At 39.5% G+C, this 21918-nt stretch overlaps 1 protein-coding gene across 4 annotated transcripts in view; it reads left to right on the top strand.

Moving 5' to 3' along the window:
- The window catches only part of LYST (lysosomal trafficking regulator), a 195228-nt gene extending 173756 nt beyond the window's left edge, over positions 1 to 21472 (top strand). For all 4 annotated transcript variants that reach the window (XM_057530732.1, XM_057530731.1, XM_057530730.1 and 1 more), the window contains 7 exons: positions 2794 to 2930; positions 5675 to 5773; positions 12324 to 12463; positions 12744 to 12841; positions 17864 to 18020; positions 18431 to 18502; positions 19437 to 21472. In XM_057530732.1, the coding sequence (XP_057386715.1) occupies positions 2794 to 2930; positions 5675 to 5773; positions 12324 to 12463; positions 12744 to 12841; positions 17864 to 18020; positions 18431 to 18502; positions 19437 to 19575 (842 nt within the window). In that variant the 3' untranslated portion in view covers positions 19576 to 21472. The remainder of the gene's footprint in view (positions 1 to 2793; positions 2931 to 5674; positions 5774 to 12323; positions 12464 to 12743; positions 12842 to 17863; positions 18021 to 18430; positions 18503 to 19436) is intronic.
- Positions 21473 to 21918: the final 446 nt, after the last annotated feature.

Genomic DNA, 21918 nt, shown 5'->3' with positions numbered 1-21918 from the left:
ACCTCAGAAGAGACAGTCATGAGATTAAAACAAAACAAGGAAGTCATTATAGCCTTGAAAATAGGTTTTAAAAATATGTATGTCTGGAAAGCAATGTTTTTCTCACCTCTCTGTGCACTGACTCACTGAAAGCAACACATGGAAAAGTGCTGTCAGTAGAGGCCCTCTTCATATTTCTAAATGTCACCTACACCCTGGAAAACTAGTGACATTTTCCGCTCAAGTAATCCCTCCGTCCTCCCAAATTAACCGTTTTACTTAATGCGAAAGAACTGTTCCTACGTCCTAGGCATGGGCTTTAAGCACTAAAATGAATGACTGAGGGCACCCATCTGTTCGTATCAGGTGTGTGCAGATTTGCCCGGAAGCCCACGTGTGGACCAGACATGTCTTAGCGTTCTGCGCGGCTAGTGTTGAACCTTGCGTTCTGTGCACTGTGCTCTGTGGTCCACATGGTCCACATGGCCTCCCCCACCATGGAGCACTGCAGTGCAGGGATGCCAGGACCCATGCCAAACATCGGCCACCTAAAGAAATTCAGTGTGCTGGCTAGGCTGCAGTTCTTTCAGACTCACTCTTCATTCTGTCATGAAATGAATGATTGATTGCCTTTATAGTTGTCAGTACTAAAAGAGGCTGCGTACCATTTTATCTAAGTTTAGTGAACTAGGAGGAGAAGGTAAAATCTGTTTGATCATCGCTGTAATATCAGTAGTTTATTCTCACTAGTATGCTACAATTAGCTATGAGGTATGTCACGAGTAATTTACTGCTAATAATACTTAAAGTACCAAAATGCGTGAATAATTTATCTTTAAAAAATTAATTAGGGTGGATTGAAGTTTATCTCTTTAGAGCAGAGAGAAAGGGCTGGTATTATCATGCTAATGATGGGACTTAAATATGTCCAGTATAATTGCTAACCTGTCTTATTTGGGCCACTTCAGTCACAAGCCCTTAGTGGCCCTTAATAGCTGTGTTCGTTCAAATTACACTTTATCTCCTCATAGAACGTGTTAGGGATTTATCAGAATCTAGGTGTGTCCAGGGAAGTGGTATCACACAAGTTACAGCCATGGCCTCTGGCGGCACGTTGCATCCCACTTCTGCTGCCTAATACCTGTGTGACCTTGAGAAAATGACTTACACTTTTGGAATCCTGGCTTTTAATCTATAAAATGGGAGTAAATGAAAGGACTTATCTCACAGGGTAATTCACTGTAAGGATTAAAGGAAATAATATAAGGAATGATTAACACAGCGCCTGACTCATTCTAAGCGATTAATAAATGCATGACCATCGGACAGTTAGCACCCTGGGGCCAGGGGCTGTGTGAGTGTTCACTGCTGTGCCCAGCGTGGAACCGTCCACGGGGGCGTTTCAGAGAGGCCTTGACTGACTGGGAGTGCACCTGGCAGATGGAAGGTCATGTGTGTTAAGCACTGTTATATCAAATAACTGTGTCATTTTGCTTAGCTATATATGCATAATACAATATAGCAGCGAAACTGCCATGGTTTTCATGATCTTTAGCCCAGCATAGGCCAATTACTTGAGAACTGACAATGCCTCAAAATTGCCTGAGGTACTTTTTTTCAAAATATATTGATACTTGGTTGGGTCCCATTGGAGACATACCGCTTCAGTATCTCTGGGGCTTGAGTCTAAGCCTGTGCATGCTACAAAAGCCATTTTCTTGCAAACTCCTGTTTAAAATCCACTGTTCAAACAGATAAAGCAGAAGTTTATTTTTCTTTTTTTAAAAATATGGTGCCTCTTGGGTTGCTGGAATGAGAAACCAGGAACAGTTACTGAGTTCCTACTACATGCCAGGCTTTATGGTGGAATTTGCAAGGTCCCGAGGCTCATGAAGTGTGGTTCCTTTCCATAGCAGCTTACGTAGAGAGGAGTTTATATTTAACAAAGATATCCCAATTTCTTTATTGCAAAAGTGATGTCCACGTTTGGGATTGTACTCAACAAAACAAAAAGAAATCTGTGAATTACATTTTCAGTGCGCTGTTGATTCATTCAACAAATATTTATTTGTTTTATTGCTTTATATGCTGGGTATTATGCTAGGTACTCGCATTCTCTCTCCATAAGGAACTCAAAGCTTCTAAGTTTCCAGGGCAGCACCAGCTATAGCATTTAGGCTGCATTTGCCCTAGTCAATGTGCCAACAAGGCATAGCTTATGAGAAACGCTGATGTCAGGAGGTCCAGATCTTTATCCCAAAAGGACATAATACTATGTTACAGGTCCAATGAGAAAAGAACAGAACCTTGTTAAACGAAGGTCTCCCGTGCAGTCCTTGCGGTTGAGAGGATTAAATTATCCCTTCTCAGGGTTGCTTCTGCTCTAGCAATGGCCCCTTTCTGGTATTACTAGTTGTCCATACTGATTTTTCAACAGGGTATCTAAGTTTTTTGAAACATTTTCTCGTTCATATTTATTGTTAAAAGTAAGGTGTCACAGAACATGAATAGAGGAAGCTTGATTATCGTTGTCTTTTATAAAAATTTCTTAACAGAAATTTTAGTACTAAGTCATATAAATCCCAACCAAAACACCACAGGTGAAAAAGAATACAGTTCCACCCTTAGAATCCCATTAGCCTTAAAGGAATAAAACTAACACAGTTCGGTCCATCTTAATGGATATAAAGATGATTTTACACTGGAATGACCGTGTTCTGCTGTGTGAACTTGAGCCTTTAACCTGCCACTGTGGCCGGCTGTCCAATAATAACTGAGCAGTGGCAACTGATGCTTTTATTTCTCCTTCTTGAGGTGTGAGAAGCATGAACAGTACTGATATTCAGTGGTCCGCCATCCTGAGCTGGGGATATGCTGATAACATTTTAAGGTTGAAGAGTAAACAAAGCGAGCCTCCAATTAACTTTATACAAAGTTCACAGCAGTATCAGGTAAACATTTTTATGAAGTGCTTTACAATAATAATTAAATATAATGCTTTAAAAAGGAGTCAGACTGATGGCAGCCAGTCTTTAATATCCTGCAGTCAGTCCAGGAGCTGGTGATGCTGGATGTATGCTTGTTTACAGTGCTGACAGACTCCCTAACTGCCGCTGTCTGTGTCCCCAGAGTTTGTCCTCTACCCAGTCTCTTGTTGAGGCAGCATCAGCTCATGGCTCAGTATTGGAACAAAATCAGCATTGCTTTCTTCTCAGTGTCCACTTACCTTTTGTTACTGTGTCACTTTCTTTCTTTCTTCCTTCCTTCCTTCCTTCCTTTCTCTCTCTACAGCTGCGTTGGGTCTTCGTTGCTGTGCGCGCGGGCTTTCTCTAGTTGCGGTGAGCGGGGGCTACTCTTTGTTGCAGTGCACGGGCTTCTCATTGTGGTGGCTTCTTGTTGCAAAGCACGGGCTCTAGGCACGCGGGTTTCAGTAGTTGTGGCACATGGGCTCAGTAGTTTGGCTCACGGGTTCTAGAGCACAGGCTCAGTAGTTGTGGCTCGCGGGCTCTAGAGCACAGGCTCAGTAGTTGTGGCGCACAGGCTTAGCTGCTCCGCGGCATGTGGGATCTTCCTGGACCAGGGCTCAAACCCGTGTCCCCTGTGTTGGCAGGCGGATTCTTAATCACGGTGCCACCAGGGAAGTCCCTTTACTATGTCATTTTCAATAACCAGAGTGCCATCTTCTATACCTGGTTTTTTCTAAATGAACCGGGTATTTAGGCATCACAACATGGTAGAAAGAGCCTTGGGGCTAACTGTAGCTCTGTGATCTGTGTTAGTGTCCAGCTCTGTTATTTACTATGTAGCCTTTGGCAAGTAATTTAACCTTACCCAACTTGAGTTTCTTTCCTCTTCTCTAAAACTGGGCTAGTCATACTCCCACCACTCTCTCATAAAGCTGTTGTAAAAATGTCTCCAATGTTTCTGAAAGTGCTTTGTAAACTTTAAAACACCACGTACACACACACACAGTACTGCCATAACTTTTTCCGGTACTAAATTGTATGTTAAACCCTCTTTCTTTGACTGTCTTTCCATAGGAAGTTCTTTTACTGTTTTCTGACTTCCATTACCTACATAGCACCTGGTGCCTATTCATATAGTCCTAACATTCGTCACCATTCCCTGAGCACTTTAAAGATAGCGTAAGCTACTTTTGGGGAATTTTTGGCAGTGAAAGAAAGGAGAGCAATGGTTTGTTTGCTTAACCTTCAATATGCCTGGAAAGAAAGGTCACTGCCTTTTGTCATCTGGCTTACCAGTAAACTAACAAAAGTAAGAATAAAGGACAGTGAAAGACAACCTTATTATAAATTTTAATAAGAATTTAAGCACTGAAAAATTATTTCTATCATGTAAAGTTGGGCACAGAAACATCATTAAAGATGAAAAAATACTCTCATTAAGTCCTTTTAGCAAAACAGGATGATCCAGATTTCTAGCAAACACGGTGTGATAAAGTACTTCCGGTCAAGTACCTAACTAACTAGATAAGAATACCATATTTCATTTTGTTCTTAGAAATATGTTGTTCACTCATTGGTTGTTTAGTTTGAGAAAATTTGTCCAGGGTATTATCATATGAAGACTCACACTCTGAGATTTCACTTATCTGATCAATTTCATCATCATCATTACAGATTAGAGTCCTGCTGTCTCTTAGCCTTTATCTTCTGATTGATCTCGTAATTGTGAAACATGTTCCTGTCAATTTTCTTCTCTTTTCTATTATTGCTGGAAAATGAAAAATTCTCAATTTCCAAATGTGTTCGATGACAGCTGAAAGTAGACTACAGAAATGGTGTCTTTGGTCTTCTTTTATACTTTCTCAAAAGATGACAACATTCTTTTGACAATGCAATAAGAAAACCAAAAGATGACAATTTAGGGACTTCCCTGGTGGGGCTGTGGTTAAGAATCCACCTGCCAATGCAGGGGACACGGGTTCAAGCCCTGGTCCGGGAAGATCCCACATGCTGCAGAGCAACTAAGCCCATGCACCACAACTACTGAGCCTGCGCTCTAGAGCCCGCGAGCCACAACTACTGAGCCCACGTGCCACAACTCCTGAAGCCCATGCGCCTAGAGCCCGTGCTCCGCAGCAAGAGAAGCCACCTCAATGAGAAGCCCGCGCACTGCAACAAAGAGTAGCCCCCGCTCACCACAACTAGAGAAAGCCCGCGCGCAGCAACAAAGACCCAACGCAGCCAAAAATAAATAAATGAATAAATAAATAATAAATTTATTTTAAAAAGATGACAATGGGGCTTCCCTGGTGGTGCAGGTAACTGCGTCTCTCTCTCTCTCTCTCTCTCTCACACACACACACACACACACCCCCTCTCAACCTTGGATCTAGTCAATCCTGGATCATTTTGTTTAAATTTCTGAGGAACAAATGGCCCTATGTGTATTTGTGTGTGTGTGTGTGTGTGTGTGTGTGTGTGTGTGTGTGTGTGTACACAGAAAAATGTAAAATCATAGACAATGCATTGTAATACATTTTAATTTGGAAACAGCTTTTAGATAGCTTAAAGTTACAGAATATTATTCTATCTTACACCATTCTAATCATTTCAAGTAAAATGTTTACCTTAAATTTTGTGATCATATATGTTTAAAATAATTGTCAGAAAAGTAGAAGCATTTCTCATGCTTTTTACACATGATAATCTTTGACCTGTCCTTTCTCTAGGTGACTAGTTGTGCTTGGGTACCGGACAGTTGCCAGCTGTTTACTGGGAGCAGATGTGGTGTCGTCACGGCCTACACAAACAGATTCATGAGCGGCACGGTAGGTCCTGGGCGCGTTTTGTGGGATTTTCATGTCAGTGAGGGAAAGAAACCCTTTATGAAGCATAAATTTGGTATAAGATTAAATTTTTTGTACATTAATCTTTTTTACTTTAATCTCTTCACATAAGCTTTTAAAATTTAAAAGGTCACATGTCTAACTCTTTAATTTTAGGTTTATTAAGATCACAAAAGTTTTGAAAATAACTGTAAAGGTCAGAGACAGACAGTATTTTGAGTTATGACCTGTTTTGAGTTTAGGCTTTTTCATGGCATTTTGATGCTTGCTTGCTTGCTTTCATTCTCAGTATCAACCTGAGTGCTTACAAGTATTCCACAAGATTCTATAAAAGTTGGAAGTACAGAACTCCTGATGTTCAACATTCCTGTGCCCTCTGGGTGAATTAAATGACAGAAAAATCCAAGTAGCCAGTCTTGATTTCTACCACTTACTGGAAGAAATTTTTTCATTCACTGAATCCTTTGGATTTGAGAGTTAAATTATTAAAACACTCTAGTGAAGAAGACATTATGCAATACTTCTTTTAATCGACTGTCATTCCTTTTTTTTTTTTTTTTTTGCAGTAACAGTACTTACTTTATTAAGAGATTAAACCTACAGTATTTTAGTAGTTAATTAAAGGACCAATTCCTAAGAGGCATTTCCACTGTAGGTCTGTCATTCCTTTCTTGAATCAGCTGTGGTGCTGTTGAGCATTAGTGGCAAGTTTAGGGTGATAACTTAGTGATTATCATTCTAGTCTAAAATGTGCTCTGTGCTTTTTTAAAAATTTATTTTTATTTTTGGCTGTGTTGGGTCTTCGTTTCTGTGCGAGGGCTTTCTCTAGTTGCGGCGAGCGGGGACCACTCTTCACCGCGGTGTGCGGGCCTCTTACTGTTGCGGTCTCTCTTGTTGCGGAGCACAGGCTCCAGACGCGCAGGCTCAGTAGTTGTGGCTCACAGGCCCAGCTGCTCCACGGCATGTGGGATCTTACCAGACCAGGACTCGAACCCGTGTCCCTTGCATTGGCAGGCGGATTCTCAACCACTGCGCCACCAGGGAAGCCCCTGTGCTTTTTTTAAATTATAATTTTCTGCATCATTTTATAAAACATGTTTTACTGGGTGAAACCTGTATTTCTAGCATAGGGTGATGCTCAGTTCTTTACTTTTCTGTCCAAGTTTATTCCCTTTTAAGCCCTTGTTAAGGTTCTTTGCCACGATCCTTGGGGTATAAATGTGATCATAATATTGTTTCTGTCTCTTAGTCTAAGGAGTCATTAAAATGTTTGAAGCAGGAGTGATATGATCCAGTCAGCATTTTAAGGCCATCACTGTAGCGCCTACAAGGAGAATCGCTTAAAAGGGGTGTGAGGCTGGAGGGGAGGGTACCAGTTCAGAGGCGCTGTAGTGATACAGGCCAGCCGTGGTGAGGGCTCTGTGTCAGGAGGTCGGCATGTACAGGTTATTGCAGGACAGTGAGGTTGTGTTCTAAGAAAGATTCACAGACAGCTTAGAAGAGCCAGAAGTGGGACCAACCAGATGTCAGGAAGCCTGAAAAGTTACACATGAGCTAGATCTTAAAGGACCATTTTACTAAGTGGAGAAAAGAGGAAAGAGTATTGTAGCAAAGTAAACCAACACATGGAAACAAAGGCATGGTAGTTTGGGGGATGGCAGATACTTTTATGTGTAGTTTAGAGTATAACATGCTGGGAGGAGTGCCAAATTCAGGGCAGGAACAGTAGAGTGAGGTGAGGGTCTTATAAACAGGCCACAATAAGAAGCATGCTAAGGAGTCTGAGCAGAGAGGCGCCTTCACTTTTGGAATATCTTCTGTTTTCTCCTTTTTACTCCCCAAGGCCTAAAGCGGATGTTATTTTATAACGTCTCTAATATTTACCACTGCCATTGCCTTTCACCTTCTGAGCTCACCCTCTGTTTCCTTTTTTCTACAAATATATTCTAATCTCTGCTGCTAGAGCAGTTGTCTGTTTGTACACTCAGATCATTTGCACCATCATAGACACCTATTTAAAAACTAGCTTCATCTTTTGTTTTTTATTTCCTCTTGCTTTTCCCAACACTATGAACAGCCTTGCTCTTAGTTTTCCTTACTTCCATTCTTCCTATAATTTAAAATTTTAATTGTACACTAGCACAGTATACAGTATTGGTTAAAAAAAAAAAAAGATTAAGCTGTACTCGGTATAGGAGTCATTTTGCACAACATAGCTTTGAAATAGATCAAAGATGTAGTTATTATCATTTGAATACAGCAAGACACATGCCTCTTTTAGTTTGAAGTTATTGTGAATTCTTAGGTTGCTTACCTTTCCTCAGTTCTGTATTTGCCTGAAAATGGATTTTTTCAATTTATTTGTAAGGGTTTTCTTTTTCTCCTAAGTATTAATAGTATTAGTTAATCAAGTCATGAGATTAACAGTTACTATTTAAACCATGTCCAAAATTGTATCTTAGCTGTGTGGTTTTATCATTGTTTGATCTGAGAGAAGGTTACTTGGGTTTTTGTAGATGTTGTTGTTGCTTTTTACTGGGGACCGTCTCATCATTTTGGGGTCCCCGAAGCTGCAGATGTGACCCTATGCCTGTGAGGTTGGCAGGAAACACCTCATGTTTACTAGCTTCTGTTCTCCCAACCCATTGAATGCCATGGTTCTAAAAGTATTTATGCTCTTGTTTGTGTTGGCCTTGACACATACGAAAGACCACCTCCCATGTAGCACCATGTAGGATATGACCAAAATAATTGTCGTCTGAAAATATTTTCAAGGGAATCTTATGAAGTACTTTCCTGAGCTAGTGAAGCATATATAACTTTGAGCATTGTGAGTTTCTGTTGACTATCCCAAGATAGTCGGCTAAAATGCATTCTACATGTGTCATGACGAATACGTTGGTTGGTTATAGGGAATTGTTATCTATAAGCCATTTATGTACAGTATTAGAGAAGAATGTCTTCTAAAAGTGATAACTGATTTTAAAATAGTTGGTCTCGAGTCGTTTTTTCCCTAATTAAATAGTGTGGCCACATCGTCCTCATATAAGTGAACACCTGTATTTCTGTTCTCTAAATTGATGGTGGTAGGAGAATATATATGCCGTTTATCCGAGGCAGTATTACACCATTCAAGAACATTTTATGAAGAAGTAGGCCAGCACAAGACTCCTGTTCTACCCATGGAAGTTATTTTCTGATCCATCAGGGAATCATCTAGTAACACTAGCTCTTATAATCATTTTAAAGTGCAAAGTCTATAAAATTTCAATAACCACTACAGGGTACCTATCTTGTGTTTACCCCATAAATATTATTCATGATCATGAAGTAAAAAAAAAAAAATACACACACACGCACACACATATATATACATATATATATATATATATATATATATATATATTTTTTTTTTTTTTTTTAATAAGGAGGGAGCTTTAGCCTTGAGGGCATTTGTCAATCCTAGAATATTGACCCTGTCCTTGGACAGCCTCTTGTGAGAGGAATAGAAAACAACAACAAGGGACAGAGCAAGCTGGGGAGTCCCAAGGAGGCCCTTGTCCAAAAGGCTGGTCCCTAAGAGTAAGGATGAGTCAGATAGGACCAACTCTTGCCTGGAATTACAGCCTGGATTGGAATTCCCTGGGTTGTCCAGGATCCTCAAGACTTGAGTTTGGGTAAGGCGTCCCTAGCCTGGCATGGGGATCCAGGTCATCCAGCAGAAGAAACAAGAAAGGTACTTGCATTCTATTCCACAAATAGAGGAATTCCTTCACATAATTTTTCTAATGTAGTAACAAATACACAAAACCAAGCACACAAATTTACAGATAAGAAAATGAATATGTGAAAAAGTTAAACTTAGTTACAATAAGAGAAATTCAAGTTAAAACAACCTTGATTGCCGTTTAAAACTCAGGAAATTTTCAAAGATTTAGAATGGGAATTGAGTCACAAACTGAAATGCTGCAGAGTTCAGGCAGAGAAGGAAGGAGCTCAGGCCTTTTGGGGCAAGGAATTCCTTGGTCCCAGGGACCCTGAAGAATGGTCTGCAAGGGCGCTGACACATCCCTGTGGCCCTGCAGGCTCCTGGCCCTGCGGGGAAGGTCACGGAGGAGAAGCAGAACTCGTGCCCTTGTTCAGAGCCATCTGGTTGCTGTGGTTGTGTGCAGCTGAAGGCCACATGCCCTAGCTAAACAGAAGCCACTGCCACACAGCTCAAGCCCGTGGTTCCAAGGGGAACTGTAAGCCTGGTATTGCCTGGTCATCTGAGTCTTTAAGAATAAAATAGGTTTTTTTTTTTTTTTTTTAAATTTATTTTATTTATTTATTTATTTATTTTTGGCTGTGCTGGGTCTTCGGTTCGTGCGAGGGCTTTCTCTAGTTGCGGCAAGCGGGGGCCACTCTTCATCACGGTGCGGGGACCACTCTTCATCGCGGTGCACGGGCCTTTCACTATCGCGGCCCCTCCCGTTGCGGGGCACAGGCTCCAGACGCGCAAGCTCAGCAGCTGTGGCTCACGGGCCCAGCCGCTCCGTGGCACGTGGGATCTTCCCAGACCAGGGCTCGAACCCGCGCCCCCCGCATTAGCAGGCAGACTCTCAACCACTGCGCCACCAGGGAAGCCCTAAAATAGGTATTTTTATGTGAAAAATAAAGCACTTGAAATAGATGAGCTGCAGCTAATAACTCAACACAGATATGTTTCAAAAGCAGTGGTGATCAAAAAGGCAAGATGCAGCAGATACCTAAAGAATAATTAATACCATATATATAAAGCTTAGCAACATGGAAAACAATACAATCGTTATAGTAACATATAGTAGAACATAAATTCTACATATATGGGAAACAAATACAAAATTCAGGATAATAGTAACTTCTGACAAGAGAGAGGAAATAGGATGTAAAACAGTACACAATGTAATGTTTAATGTTTTCTTTATTTAAAAAATAAGCTGATCTTATAAAATGTTAGGATTAGTTTAACTGAGTGGTCAGTATACAGCTTTTTATTATACTTTATACTTTTCTATATTCTTTGTGTTGAAATACTTTATGACAATAAACTGCTACCCTAATGAAAACAAAAGTTAGACCCTGTGTGGACATCTGGTGTCTGTGAGCCATGTGGAACTTGGAACATCAGTTTGCAATGTTTGATTTAGAAAATCAGTCCACAACTATTGATGAGTAATACATCACCATTGGTGGCATCATGAATTGGTACAAAGCCTTTGAAAAGTACACAAAAGAACTGTAAAATTATTAATATTCACTGATCCACTAGTAGGATTCTGGAAATTCTAAAGAAATGATTTAGAGGAGGAACAAAACTTATATAAATGAAGGATTTAATTATGACATCTATAATTTTGAAAAAATTTGAAACAATTTTAAATGTCTATCATAAAGGATGCTCAAGGGGGCTTCCCTGGTGGTGCAGTAGTTAAGAATCCGCCTGCCAAGGAAGGGGACACGGGTTCGAGCCCTGGTGCGGGAAGATCCCACATGCTGCAGAGCAACTAAGCCCGTGCGCCACAACTACTGAGCCTGCGCTCTAGAGCTCGCGAGCCACAACTACTGAGCCTGTGTGCCACAGCTACTGAAGCCCGTGCGCCGAGAGTCCGTGCTCCGCAACAAGAGAAGCCACCGCGATGAGCCCGCGCACCGCAATGAAGAGTAGCCCCCGCTCACCGCAACTAGAGAAAGCCCGCGCACGGCAACAAAGACCCAACGCAGCCTAAATTAATTAATTAATTAATTTTTAAAAAGGATGCTCAAGTAAATTTTGGTATACTAACTGTATAGAGTATTATAACTGAAAAATCATTTTGAAGACACTGTCAAAAATGGAAAATGCTTATGGGAGAATGTATAAAATACAAAATAGGGAATTATTTGTATGGCAATAATCACAGCTATAAAATACATATGTATTTGGCTAAAGACTGGAAAAGAATAGACAAAAATGAAAAGCTTATTTGTTGATGAAATTATGGTCAATTAAAAATTTTTTAATGTTTAATTAGTTTTACTCTTTAGAAAAAGTTGAACTAGATTGAAAAATGAGATGTTTGAGAAGAATGTTTGAATCACTTGGGTTGTTTTTATTTTTGAGATACGACACTAGGATACCTTTTGTCATGGTTTTTGTCTTACACTTTACTTATGTTTTTTTTTTTTTTAATTTATTTTATTTATTTACTTATTTATTTATTCTTGGCTGTGCTGGGTCTTCGGTTCGTGCGAGGGCTTTCTCCAGTTGCGTCAAGTGGGGGCCACTCTTCATCGCGGTGCGGGGACCGCTCTTCATCGCGGTGCGCGGGCCTTTCACTATCGCGGCCCCTCCCGTTGCGGGGCACAGGCTCCAGACGCGCAGGCTCAGCAGCTGTGGCTCACGGGCCCAGCTGCTCCGTGGCATGTGGGATCTTCCCAGACCAGGGCTCGAACCCGTGTCTCCTGCATTAGCAGGCAGATTCTCAACCACTGCGCCACCAGGGAAGCCCTTTACTTATGTTTTTAATTTTAGCCTTCAGAGATAGAAATGGAGTCTCAGATACATCTCTATGGGCACACAGAAGAGATAACCAGCTTGTTTGTCTGCAAACCATACAGTATAATGATAAGTGTGAGCAGAGATGGAACCTGCATCATATGGGATTTAAACAGGTACAGAAATCTCCAACTCTAAAATAGCTACTTTTAATGTTTCAGTTCTCACTGTGAGAAATAGATGCACTAAAATAATATCTTTATATCATAATAGCTTTAAGCATGAAATACAGACTTTACCTTTGTAATCTTATTGAATTAAACAATCAGTTAGGAATATAGTCAGGAATGCCTTATAAATAGTAGATACATATACACCGAGGAAAAGAATTATACAAATAAGAGAATATAATTATATGTAATGATCATATGCAAATTCATGTCTTTGGTGTTTCAGGTTGTGCTACGTACAAAGTCTGGCGGGACACAAAAGCCCTGTCACAGCCGTCTCTGCCAGTGAGACTACAGGTGACATTGCCACCGTGTGTGACTCAGGTGAGCTGGCCCCAAAACCAAAGCACAGGGTGGCTGCAGTCGCAGTGCATTCAGCCAGCTGGTTACATCACAGGTGCAACGGTTGCATTCCATCTCTCAGGCCCCTGCCAGATCTGTATGCTTAGGGGATAGCATGTATGTGTGTTAAGACTCCACACTCCCGATGCAGGGGTCATGGGCTCGATCTCTAGTCAGGGAACTAAGATCCGCCATGCCGCACAGCGAGGCCAAAAAAAAAACCAGTAAGGTTGAAGATTGAGTTCATCAGTTTAGGCATCTACTTATGCAAAAGTTAGTATTGTCGTAATTTAACTTTTTTTCAGATATATGTAAGATTGCATTTGAGCACATGTAAGTTAAGCAAATTACTGTTACATAATTATCTGAATTTCCTTTGGTTTTGTTTTTCCATCCTTTTTTGCTTCTGCTTTTTAACTACTGACTTTGCTACCTCCCTCCTGACTAAATGAAAAGCATCAGCAGATGATCAACTTCCTACATGTGTCTTGTAGTTCCTGTGAGAGAGTAGTATAAAATGGAAGTATAATTTGCCCCAAATTTACATGACAAAGATATATCTCCTAATCAAAGGTCTGGCTTTTAGTTTTTGTTTTTTCATGTATACATATTAAAAAAACTTGATGCATCCAGTGGGAAAGAACTGTTGAAAAGCTCATAAATTTTCTGTTTGCATTTCCATTAATTGAAAGGATCCTTTGAAAAACTGTTTCTTTTTGTCCACTCAGTACAGATATCTTTGACACATCTACAGTGGGTGGTCTTTTATCCTTTGCTTGCATTTTTCATATTGTTTGTTTTTTCCTGACACCAAATGTGTGGTCTTTCCAGACACTAAACAGTTCTCCAATTCTGTGACACCAACTGGGTGTCCAACAGTACAATTCAATTCTGACACTAACTAGTTGAAGTTAGCAAATTTGGGAGTCCCAAGACCCCCCACCAGGTTTGATAATTCTCTCGAATGACTCACAAAACTCAGTAAAACACTGTACTTACTACTATGGTTCATTACAAAGGATAGATGGGAACAGCCAGAAGAAAAGGTAGGTAGGGTGAGGTCACAGGGTCTGTCCACCCTCCTGGCATGTCAGTGTGCTCATCAACTTGGAAACTCTCCTCCCCCTGTTGTTTAGGAGTTTTTCTAAGGTTCCATTCTGTAGGCAAGGTAGATTCAATCATTGGCCAGTAGGAACTGAGCTCAACCTCCAGCCCCTCTCCCTTCCCTGGAAGTGGGAGGTGCTGTAAGTTCTAACTTGGGGTTGGTTTTTCGGGTGAGCAGTTCCCATCCTGAAGCTGTCTGGGCCTCCCCCCAGGAGTCATCTCATTAGCATAAAAAAGACAGTAAATTAACAAGGGTTTTAGGAGCTCTATGCCAGGGACCTGGGACAAAGTCCGAATATTTATTTTTGTAGTATACCACGATAAAGCTCTTGTTTTTACAAAACACTCATTCATGCTTGTATTTAAGAAAAGTAACATCTTCAGTCATGCTTCAAGATTTCAGATGTGAAGTATTTGCCAGTCTTCACCCCTAGTCATAAAATAATGTCATGAAAACATTTTTATTTCCTAATCAGCATAACTAAGGGGAAAGATCTTAAATAGTTGACTTTGGTAATATAAGTGTGGGCAGATGATTGATGACTTTGCTGATTGTTCTTCCTTGATTTGTACATTAGTGGCTTTTAGTATGTCACATCAAGAGGGAATTTGGGGGAATCATATAATGATTATTTATATAGAGTTCTCTACTTTCTTGTTTTGGCAACATTTGGAAGTTAGGACTGATCCCGAGGGAACCGAATTTTGTAAAGTTAATTACTTTCCTGCTGCCAGCAGTGATTTATTATATCTGTGATATTATATTAGCTAGTCATATGGGAACAAGAAACCAGATTACTTTTGCTTACACTTACCAGCTCACTAGTAGGGTGTTCAGGTGCCCCTAGGTAGTGCGCACAGTAGAATAGAGTAATGGCTAGAACTTTCTTTCCACTTTGAACAAAAAGGCCTTCTCAACTTGCTTGAGGCCTCTCAATGCATATAGAAGGGTACTCATAAAGAGCATGTGGCATATAGAGAGCATAATAAGAATAATGATTTTTTAAAAGAGAGGACAAATTTATGTTTAGTGATCCAGAATATATTTCATTCTCCTATTCTTATAGTCCAGGAAGGGAAGAAAGTTATCAGATGTAGCCTACCAAAAGTCTTGACACTTCAATGAGAACCATCCAAGTAACTTTAAAATCAAAATTTAAGAGAAATAAATATATATGCATGTGTATGTATATGTATATATAATATATGTATATGTGTATGTATACACATATATAATCTCAAACATTTCTGTATTAGGGCTGAAGATAACACTGGCAAACTCACTCCTCCTGATCCTAATTTCCCAGGGCTTATTATGGGATGTGGTTGTTATAGTGATAAGATGTAAAATTTATTAAACTATGTAAATATTATAGTAGATGGTTTCTGTATTTTTTTAAATCATTCTGCCACTATATCAAAATATATGCATTTCAACTAGGGTTCATAGCCTTTTCCTGTGTTGCCAGTGGTACTCTGAAGTTAATATAATATTCTAAGATTCAGAGTAGGGGGTAGTTCTCCAATGTCTTTTAATTTTGATGAAGATGTATAGGAAGAATAAAGATTTTTTCAGGAATGCCCAACTTTCTGACTTTTAGTTGATATGTTAAATTATACATGAAAGCAATCCGGTATTGGGTATGGGCCTTGATTTTTTTTTTTAATATATATTTATAATCTTAGGCAGATGAGTGTTTACTTGGTTTTGTGGTAGACCAAGTTTCTGGGCAATCTGCTAGGGTAATTCTTTGCCTATTAAGTTCCATACCATACTTCAGAGTTGAGGACCACATTTAGATTTTTTATTTTGAAGAACTAAGCCATGCAGTAGCTGTGTCTTACAGTTACCAACCCCTACATCCATATCTTTTATGGATATGTATCCAATGACTTTAATAAGCCTTCTGACCTTACTAGTACACATCTGGTTACTTTATATATTTTTTAAAATCTTTATTAGATATTAAATACAAAAGAAAGAGTGAAATCTCTACTTACGTAAAAGATGAGTTTATCATCTACAATTGTATTTCTTTAGCATATTGAGTCTCCTATATCTTTTTTTTTTTAAATTTATTTATTTTTGGCTGTGTTGGATCTTTGTTGCTGCACGCGGGCTTTCTCTGCTTGGGGTGAGCAGGGGCTACTCTTCATTGCGGTGCGCGGGCTTCTCATTACGGTGGCTTCTCTTGTCACAGCACACGGGCTCTAGGCGCGCAGGCTTCAGTAGTTGTGGCACGTGGGATCAGTAGTTGTGGCTCGCAGGCTCTAGAGCGCAGGCTCAGTAGTTGTGGCACACGGGCTTAGCTGCTCGGCGGCATGTGGGATCTCCCCGGACCAGGGATCGGACCCGTGTCCCCTGCATTGGCAGGCGGATTCTTAACCACTGAGCCACCAGGGAAGTCCCAGAGTCTCCTATATCTTGATGCTTTATTTGGATAATCTCTCCTAATCGATATTCCACAATGGGAAGTAGACCACTGGGCATTTTTTAATCTACACTATGTGTGTGTGTTTATGTGTGTGGTAAAATATATTTAACATACAAGCTGCCATTTAAACCATTTTAAAGAATACAATTCAGTGGCATTATTACGTTCACAATGTTGTGCAACCATCACCACTGTCCATTTCAAAAACTTTTTCATCACCCTGAACAGAAACTCTGTAACCGTAACTCCCACTCCTCCCTCCCCAACAGATCCTGGTAACCTCTATTCGACTTTCTATCTCTGTGAATTTGCCTATTCTAGATATTTTATATAAGTGGAATCATACAGTATTTGTCCTTTTGTGTCTGGGTTATTTCACTTAGCGTACCACTTTCAAGGTTTATCCGTGTTGGTACCTGTATCAGAACTTCATTACTTTTTGTGGCTAAACAATATTCCATCATATAGACATACCACATTTTTGTTTATCCATTCATCTCTTGATACACATTTGGGTTGTTCCCACCTTTTGGCTATTGTGAATGATACTGCAACACACTAGGCATTTCGGTTGGTGACATTTGAAGGTCTTTTGCATACCTTTAGGTAAAGAAGTATTTCCAATATTTATTTCTTTGCTATAAAATCTTTTCATTTCCTTAATAAAGAGAGAAACACATTCTCTGCTTTTCTGTTAGTTCTAATGGAGAGATAAAATTAAGTGTAGTAACACACTATGTCATCCAAACTTTATCATGCCTCTTAACCTCTGTCTTATCAGTATGAGAATATTTCTCCAGAGAAGGCTGGACACATCACCATGAGGCCCCAAACCACAGCCCGAGTTTATAGAGGATATTAAAGCAATTAGTGCCTCCTCCACCCCCTGGAAAACTACAAAAAGTTTGGTTACTCATGGTCTTTGAAAGGAAAAAAAGTTCGTTTAATAAGACATTGATTTGTAAGAGTCAATCTTAGACATTCTGAAGAATTAGCTTTCTTTTTTTTTTAAGAATTAGTTTTTAACTCAGCTTTTACTGTAACATTTTTTTTCTTCAGAAGTTCCGGAAGTCACTTCTTATAGATAGTTTCACAGAATATTTTCTTCTCTTTTTGGAGATTGTTTAGCTTTCTAGGTACTTTCAAATTCAGACTTGGCAGTTTGTATGCTGAAATATTATGACTACAGAAAGATTCATGGTTAATTTACATTGTTGCTCTACCTTGTAGCTTAATTTTTTATTTTCATTTTCTTCACTGGTCGTCATCTCTAGATAAATATGCCAACTCTGTGTGACTTACAGTGCAGTAGTTCCATTTATACCGTCCTCAGTCGTGAGTTGCCTATAAACTTCATCACTAAAACAAACAAGCTAGGCCCTCAGGGGTGCCCCTCTGGGGCCCGGTGTAGGGGGCTCTGTGACACCCACAGCCTGGTGACCTGCGGGTGACTGTGGCGTTTTAGCTGGCGGGGGCAGTGACCTCAGACTCTGGACAGTGAACGGGGACCTCGTTGGACATGTCCACTGCAGAGAGATCATTTGTTCCGTGGCTTTCTCTAACCAGCCTGAGGGGATATCTATCAACGTGATTGCTGGGGGATTAGAAAATGGAATTGTAAGGTAAGAGGAGTTTTTTATTTCTTTGTGTACTTTTGTTTGTGAGGGCACAGCAGTTTCAAAAATTAGTTTTTACTATCTAAACATAGTAATATCTAATATTTAGAGATTTAAAATCACCTTCGGATATCGGTTCTTCAGTTCTTTGTTTTATTTATAAATAGTAAAGATAGCTTTAGTACATTTTTGAAATTTTATATTATTTGTCAACTATGAAAGAGTAACAATATGAAAATATACAGTTAGGTTTCCTTTCTCCCCACCCACCTGGGCAAACTGCCAGAAGTAACTACTGTTAATCGTTTATTGTGTTTCCTTCCAGATGATTTTTAACAAGTAAACACGTAGGTTCAATTTTTAGGGAAGGGAACGTTAGTTTGCATAATTAGATGATGACTTTTTTCTTCCTCCAGGTTATGGAGTACTTGGGACCTAAAGCCTGTGCGGGAAATTACATTTCCTAAATCAAATAAGCCTATTGTAAGGTAAAACCTCCCTCACCTCTTCTTTTCTTCATAACATACTCTGAGACTCTTTTGTTGGAGAGACAGTAAAGCACACAGAGGTACAGAAGTGCGTTATGAGAGTCATTATAAACAGCCGGCCATTTATCGAAGCCCAGGATGTCCGGGGCCCGGTGGCAAGAGGAGGCAAAGTGCTTGTCTTCATGGAGCTCAGAATCTGGGTCAGGAGCTCACAGTCCCACAGGCAGGCATGCTGGGCTCGCGCCAGGGAAGGCCTCTTGAACTGCAGAAGTGATGGATTTTTTCCCTTTCCTTATGGAAAATCCCATAATGGTGATTGATGGCTACAGGAGTGTGCTTGACAGGACTGCTAAACAACCAGTTACCCTGTGCTCTGTCAACAAATTTGACTTTAAAAACTCAATTGGAAGGAAGTGATTCAAATTCTACTTTATTAAAATAAACTTATTTTTAATCCACTAAATATAAAGTTTAATGAACCTAAATTAATTATGCATTAATGTTACATTTTTTACCCTTTCCCCTTTCAGGGAAATAAAATCCCTCCATAAAATAATCACCATTTATTTCTATAGAGAGAAAATGTAGTACTGCTGTATTTTTCAAAGTTTCCTATACCCAAGTATTTGTTGTTTAAGTAATCAGGCTAAACAAGAAGGGAAAAGAAAATATGCAAAGAAGGAACAGAACATACCGATCCTTTTGGTCCTGGTTTAGTCTGTATCACTTGGTTAGAAGGAGCTTGACAAACATGCCAGCAGAGCAACTATATTAGAATTACAGTCAAAACCAATGAGTTGTAGGCCGTCATTTTGTTTGTCTCTGTGCTCCAGTAAAGATATCTTAACCCCCTTACACTGATTTCCATATGATCACCAATATGCTGATACACTTTTCAGAGACACAATATACAAATGGGATTTTTTTTTCACAGCCTTACATTTTCCTGCGATGGCCACCATTTGTACACCGCAAACAGTGATGGGACCGTGATCGCCTGGTGTCGGAAGGACCAGCAGCGCCTGAAACAGCCAATGTTCTATTCCTTCCTCAGCAGCTATGCAGCTGGATGAGTGAGGAGAACCTCGCATTCTGCAAGGCACTTTAACTCCAAGCTAGATTTGCTGACTTCGCCAGTTACAGGAGGTCAAACCCGAAGAAATGGATGACCAAACAAACCATCCAAGTAATGATAAAGTCTATTCATCTGCACAAAATTCTGCAGCCTCACAAGGTCCTGAGAGGAAAGTTTTGTTTAGTAATAACCTGGAGGGTGTGTCAGTATGCACTAACCAACAAGGTTGAAGTCTGGCACAGTAAATTAAAATCATATTCTTAAAGTTTTTTTTCCATAGAGGATTCTAAAGAAAAGATGAGCATCTCTCTATTTCTGTTTTCTATTACTTTCTATTTTCTATTACTCCAAAAAAGCCAGTGGAATTTAAATTGGTTAGCTGTTTGTATAAAATGCTCTAAAGATTATATTTTAAAAGTTTTCTGCCAAGATAACACACCCACTCCACTACCCCCAAAAAAGGAAAGATAAGGATAAAGAATTCAGGACTTAATCATTGCTTTCTTTGAGAAGTATGAAATTCAGTAGGTGCCTCTGCACCATTTTTTGGAATATCTGAATATTTGAATCTCAGTGTTAGGCAGTTTTTGCCTGTTGCCTTCTTAGCTCAAAGTAGAACCAGACTTTTTGACAGTCACAAACAACAACACAAGTATCTTTGATTTTCAGACACATTCTGTTTCTTCATAAAAATCCTACTTAAAATCCATAGCACTAGATATGGAATATCCTTAGTTGAGCCACTAAGATTTAAACACAATGATAATTCTTTTAATATCTGCCATTTACAGAGCATTGAATACTTAACAATTTGCAATAGAAAGCCTCCATTTCAGAAAAAGTTTGCACAGATATTAATAATGCAGTCCAGTTAAGGCATTTAATCTAATATGCAGGAGGAGTTTTCTTCCCCAAAACAGAATTACAAAAGAAAAGGACACAGCTTACTTCGTTTTAAACAGGAGGCAGAATAATTCTTTTAGGAAGCAGTTTCCACTGTTTCTACTAACCTATACCACTTGAGAATTCTAGGAACAATAGAAAAATCTGTGTACTCCACAGCAAACTTACACATGATAAAGACAGAATTTCTAAAAATCCTGGAATAGTCTATCATGATATTATGGCTCTATTTTTACTTGGGGTGCTGCTTTATTGGCTTTGAAAACACTGTAAAATAAGCTCAGTAATGTTACCATGAGATAAAAAGATGTATTCCTGCCTAAGAATTACTTGCGTGTTTGTTATGGACATTTAATTCATATGGTGTTTACAGAACTACTTTTGTAACTTCCAGACTTTCTAAAACATTCCGCTTAAAAACTGTATAAAATACAATTGCAAAGTCTCTGCTGTCAAGGTAAATACAAGAGGAAGCAAGTGGCTATGTATGCTTGTAACCTTCAGTTGCATACAGAGGTAAGAACACCTCACGGCTGCACTGAGATCATGGTTTGCACAGACCACCTATTAATTCTGAGGTCCAAATAGGTGCAGAGATGAGACTATTCCTATTCACGTTGAAGTGATTTGCTTTGTTTAAAACAAAAAAATCGCAGCTATTGTCTTTCATTTTTCTACTGAGAACTTTACATTAGTCCCTTATTAGAATAAGGTTGCTACTCAATCTTTTTTTCTTTTTAAGGCTGAATTTCATCATTTATCTAAAGAGAAAAATATGCAAAATGACTGGTCTTGTTAAGAGTGCAATATTATATTTTTATGTAAAAATAAAATTGGGGGGATTATTTATTCAGCATGAAACTTAGTATGTATATGTTTGAAGCACTTCATAATATGCATGTTGTAACCAATATTTCTGTAAACTATCACAAGCTCTGTTACCTTTGTACACACTGCCACTTCAGAGTGGGGATAAATTTCATAAAAATAGACTGAGGACCTATTCTCATTGCAGTTTAAGTATTATGACCAGATCTCAAATTGGTGGCTGTTTTTGGTAACCCATATAGTTTCTCTCTTTAGCTCCCCTATAAATTTATGTCACTAGAAAAGGATAACTTGCATTTCTTAATTGTGGTCTTTGTGAGAACTTGTATATTTCAATCTTTACTGCCTTTAAATGGAGTTTAGACAGAAGTCCTAAGGTCAAACCACTCATTTTTAAAAAGAGAAGACTATCTGTCCCTCCCCCGTCCCCACCCCCAGTAGCAGATCTGCACTGAGCCCCTACTTGTACCAGGTGCCACACTGAGCACTGAGGTCCAGTTTGTTCCCTGCACTGCCAGGGCAACATGCTGTCCGTAACACAGCGTGCGTCGTTACAAAACGTGGTAAGTGCTGTGAAGGAAGAGTGGAGGGTCCTCTGAGAGAATACAAC

This window comes from Balaenoptera acutorostrata, chromosome 16, assembly GCF_949987535.1.
Source record: "Balaenoptera acutorostrata chromosome 16, mBalAcu1.1, whole genome shotgun sequence".
NCBI classification, from domain to species: Eukaryota; Metazoa; Chordata; class Mammalia; order Artiodactyla; family Balaenopteridae; genus Balaenoptera; species Balaenoptera acutorostrata.
Note: the sequence above shows the minus strand (reverse complement) of the source record. Positions and strands in the feature narration are given on the sequence as shown.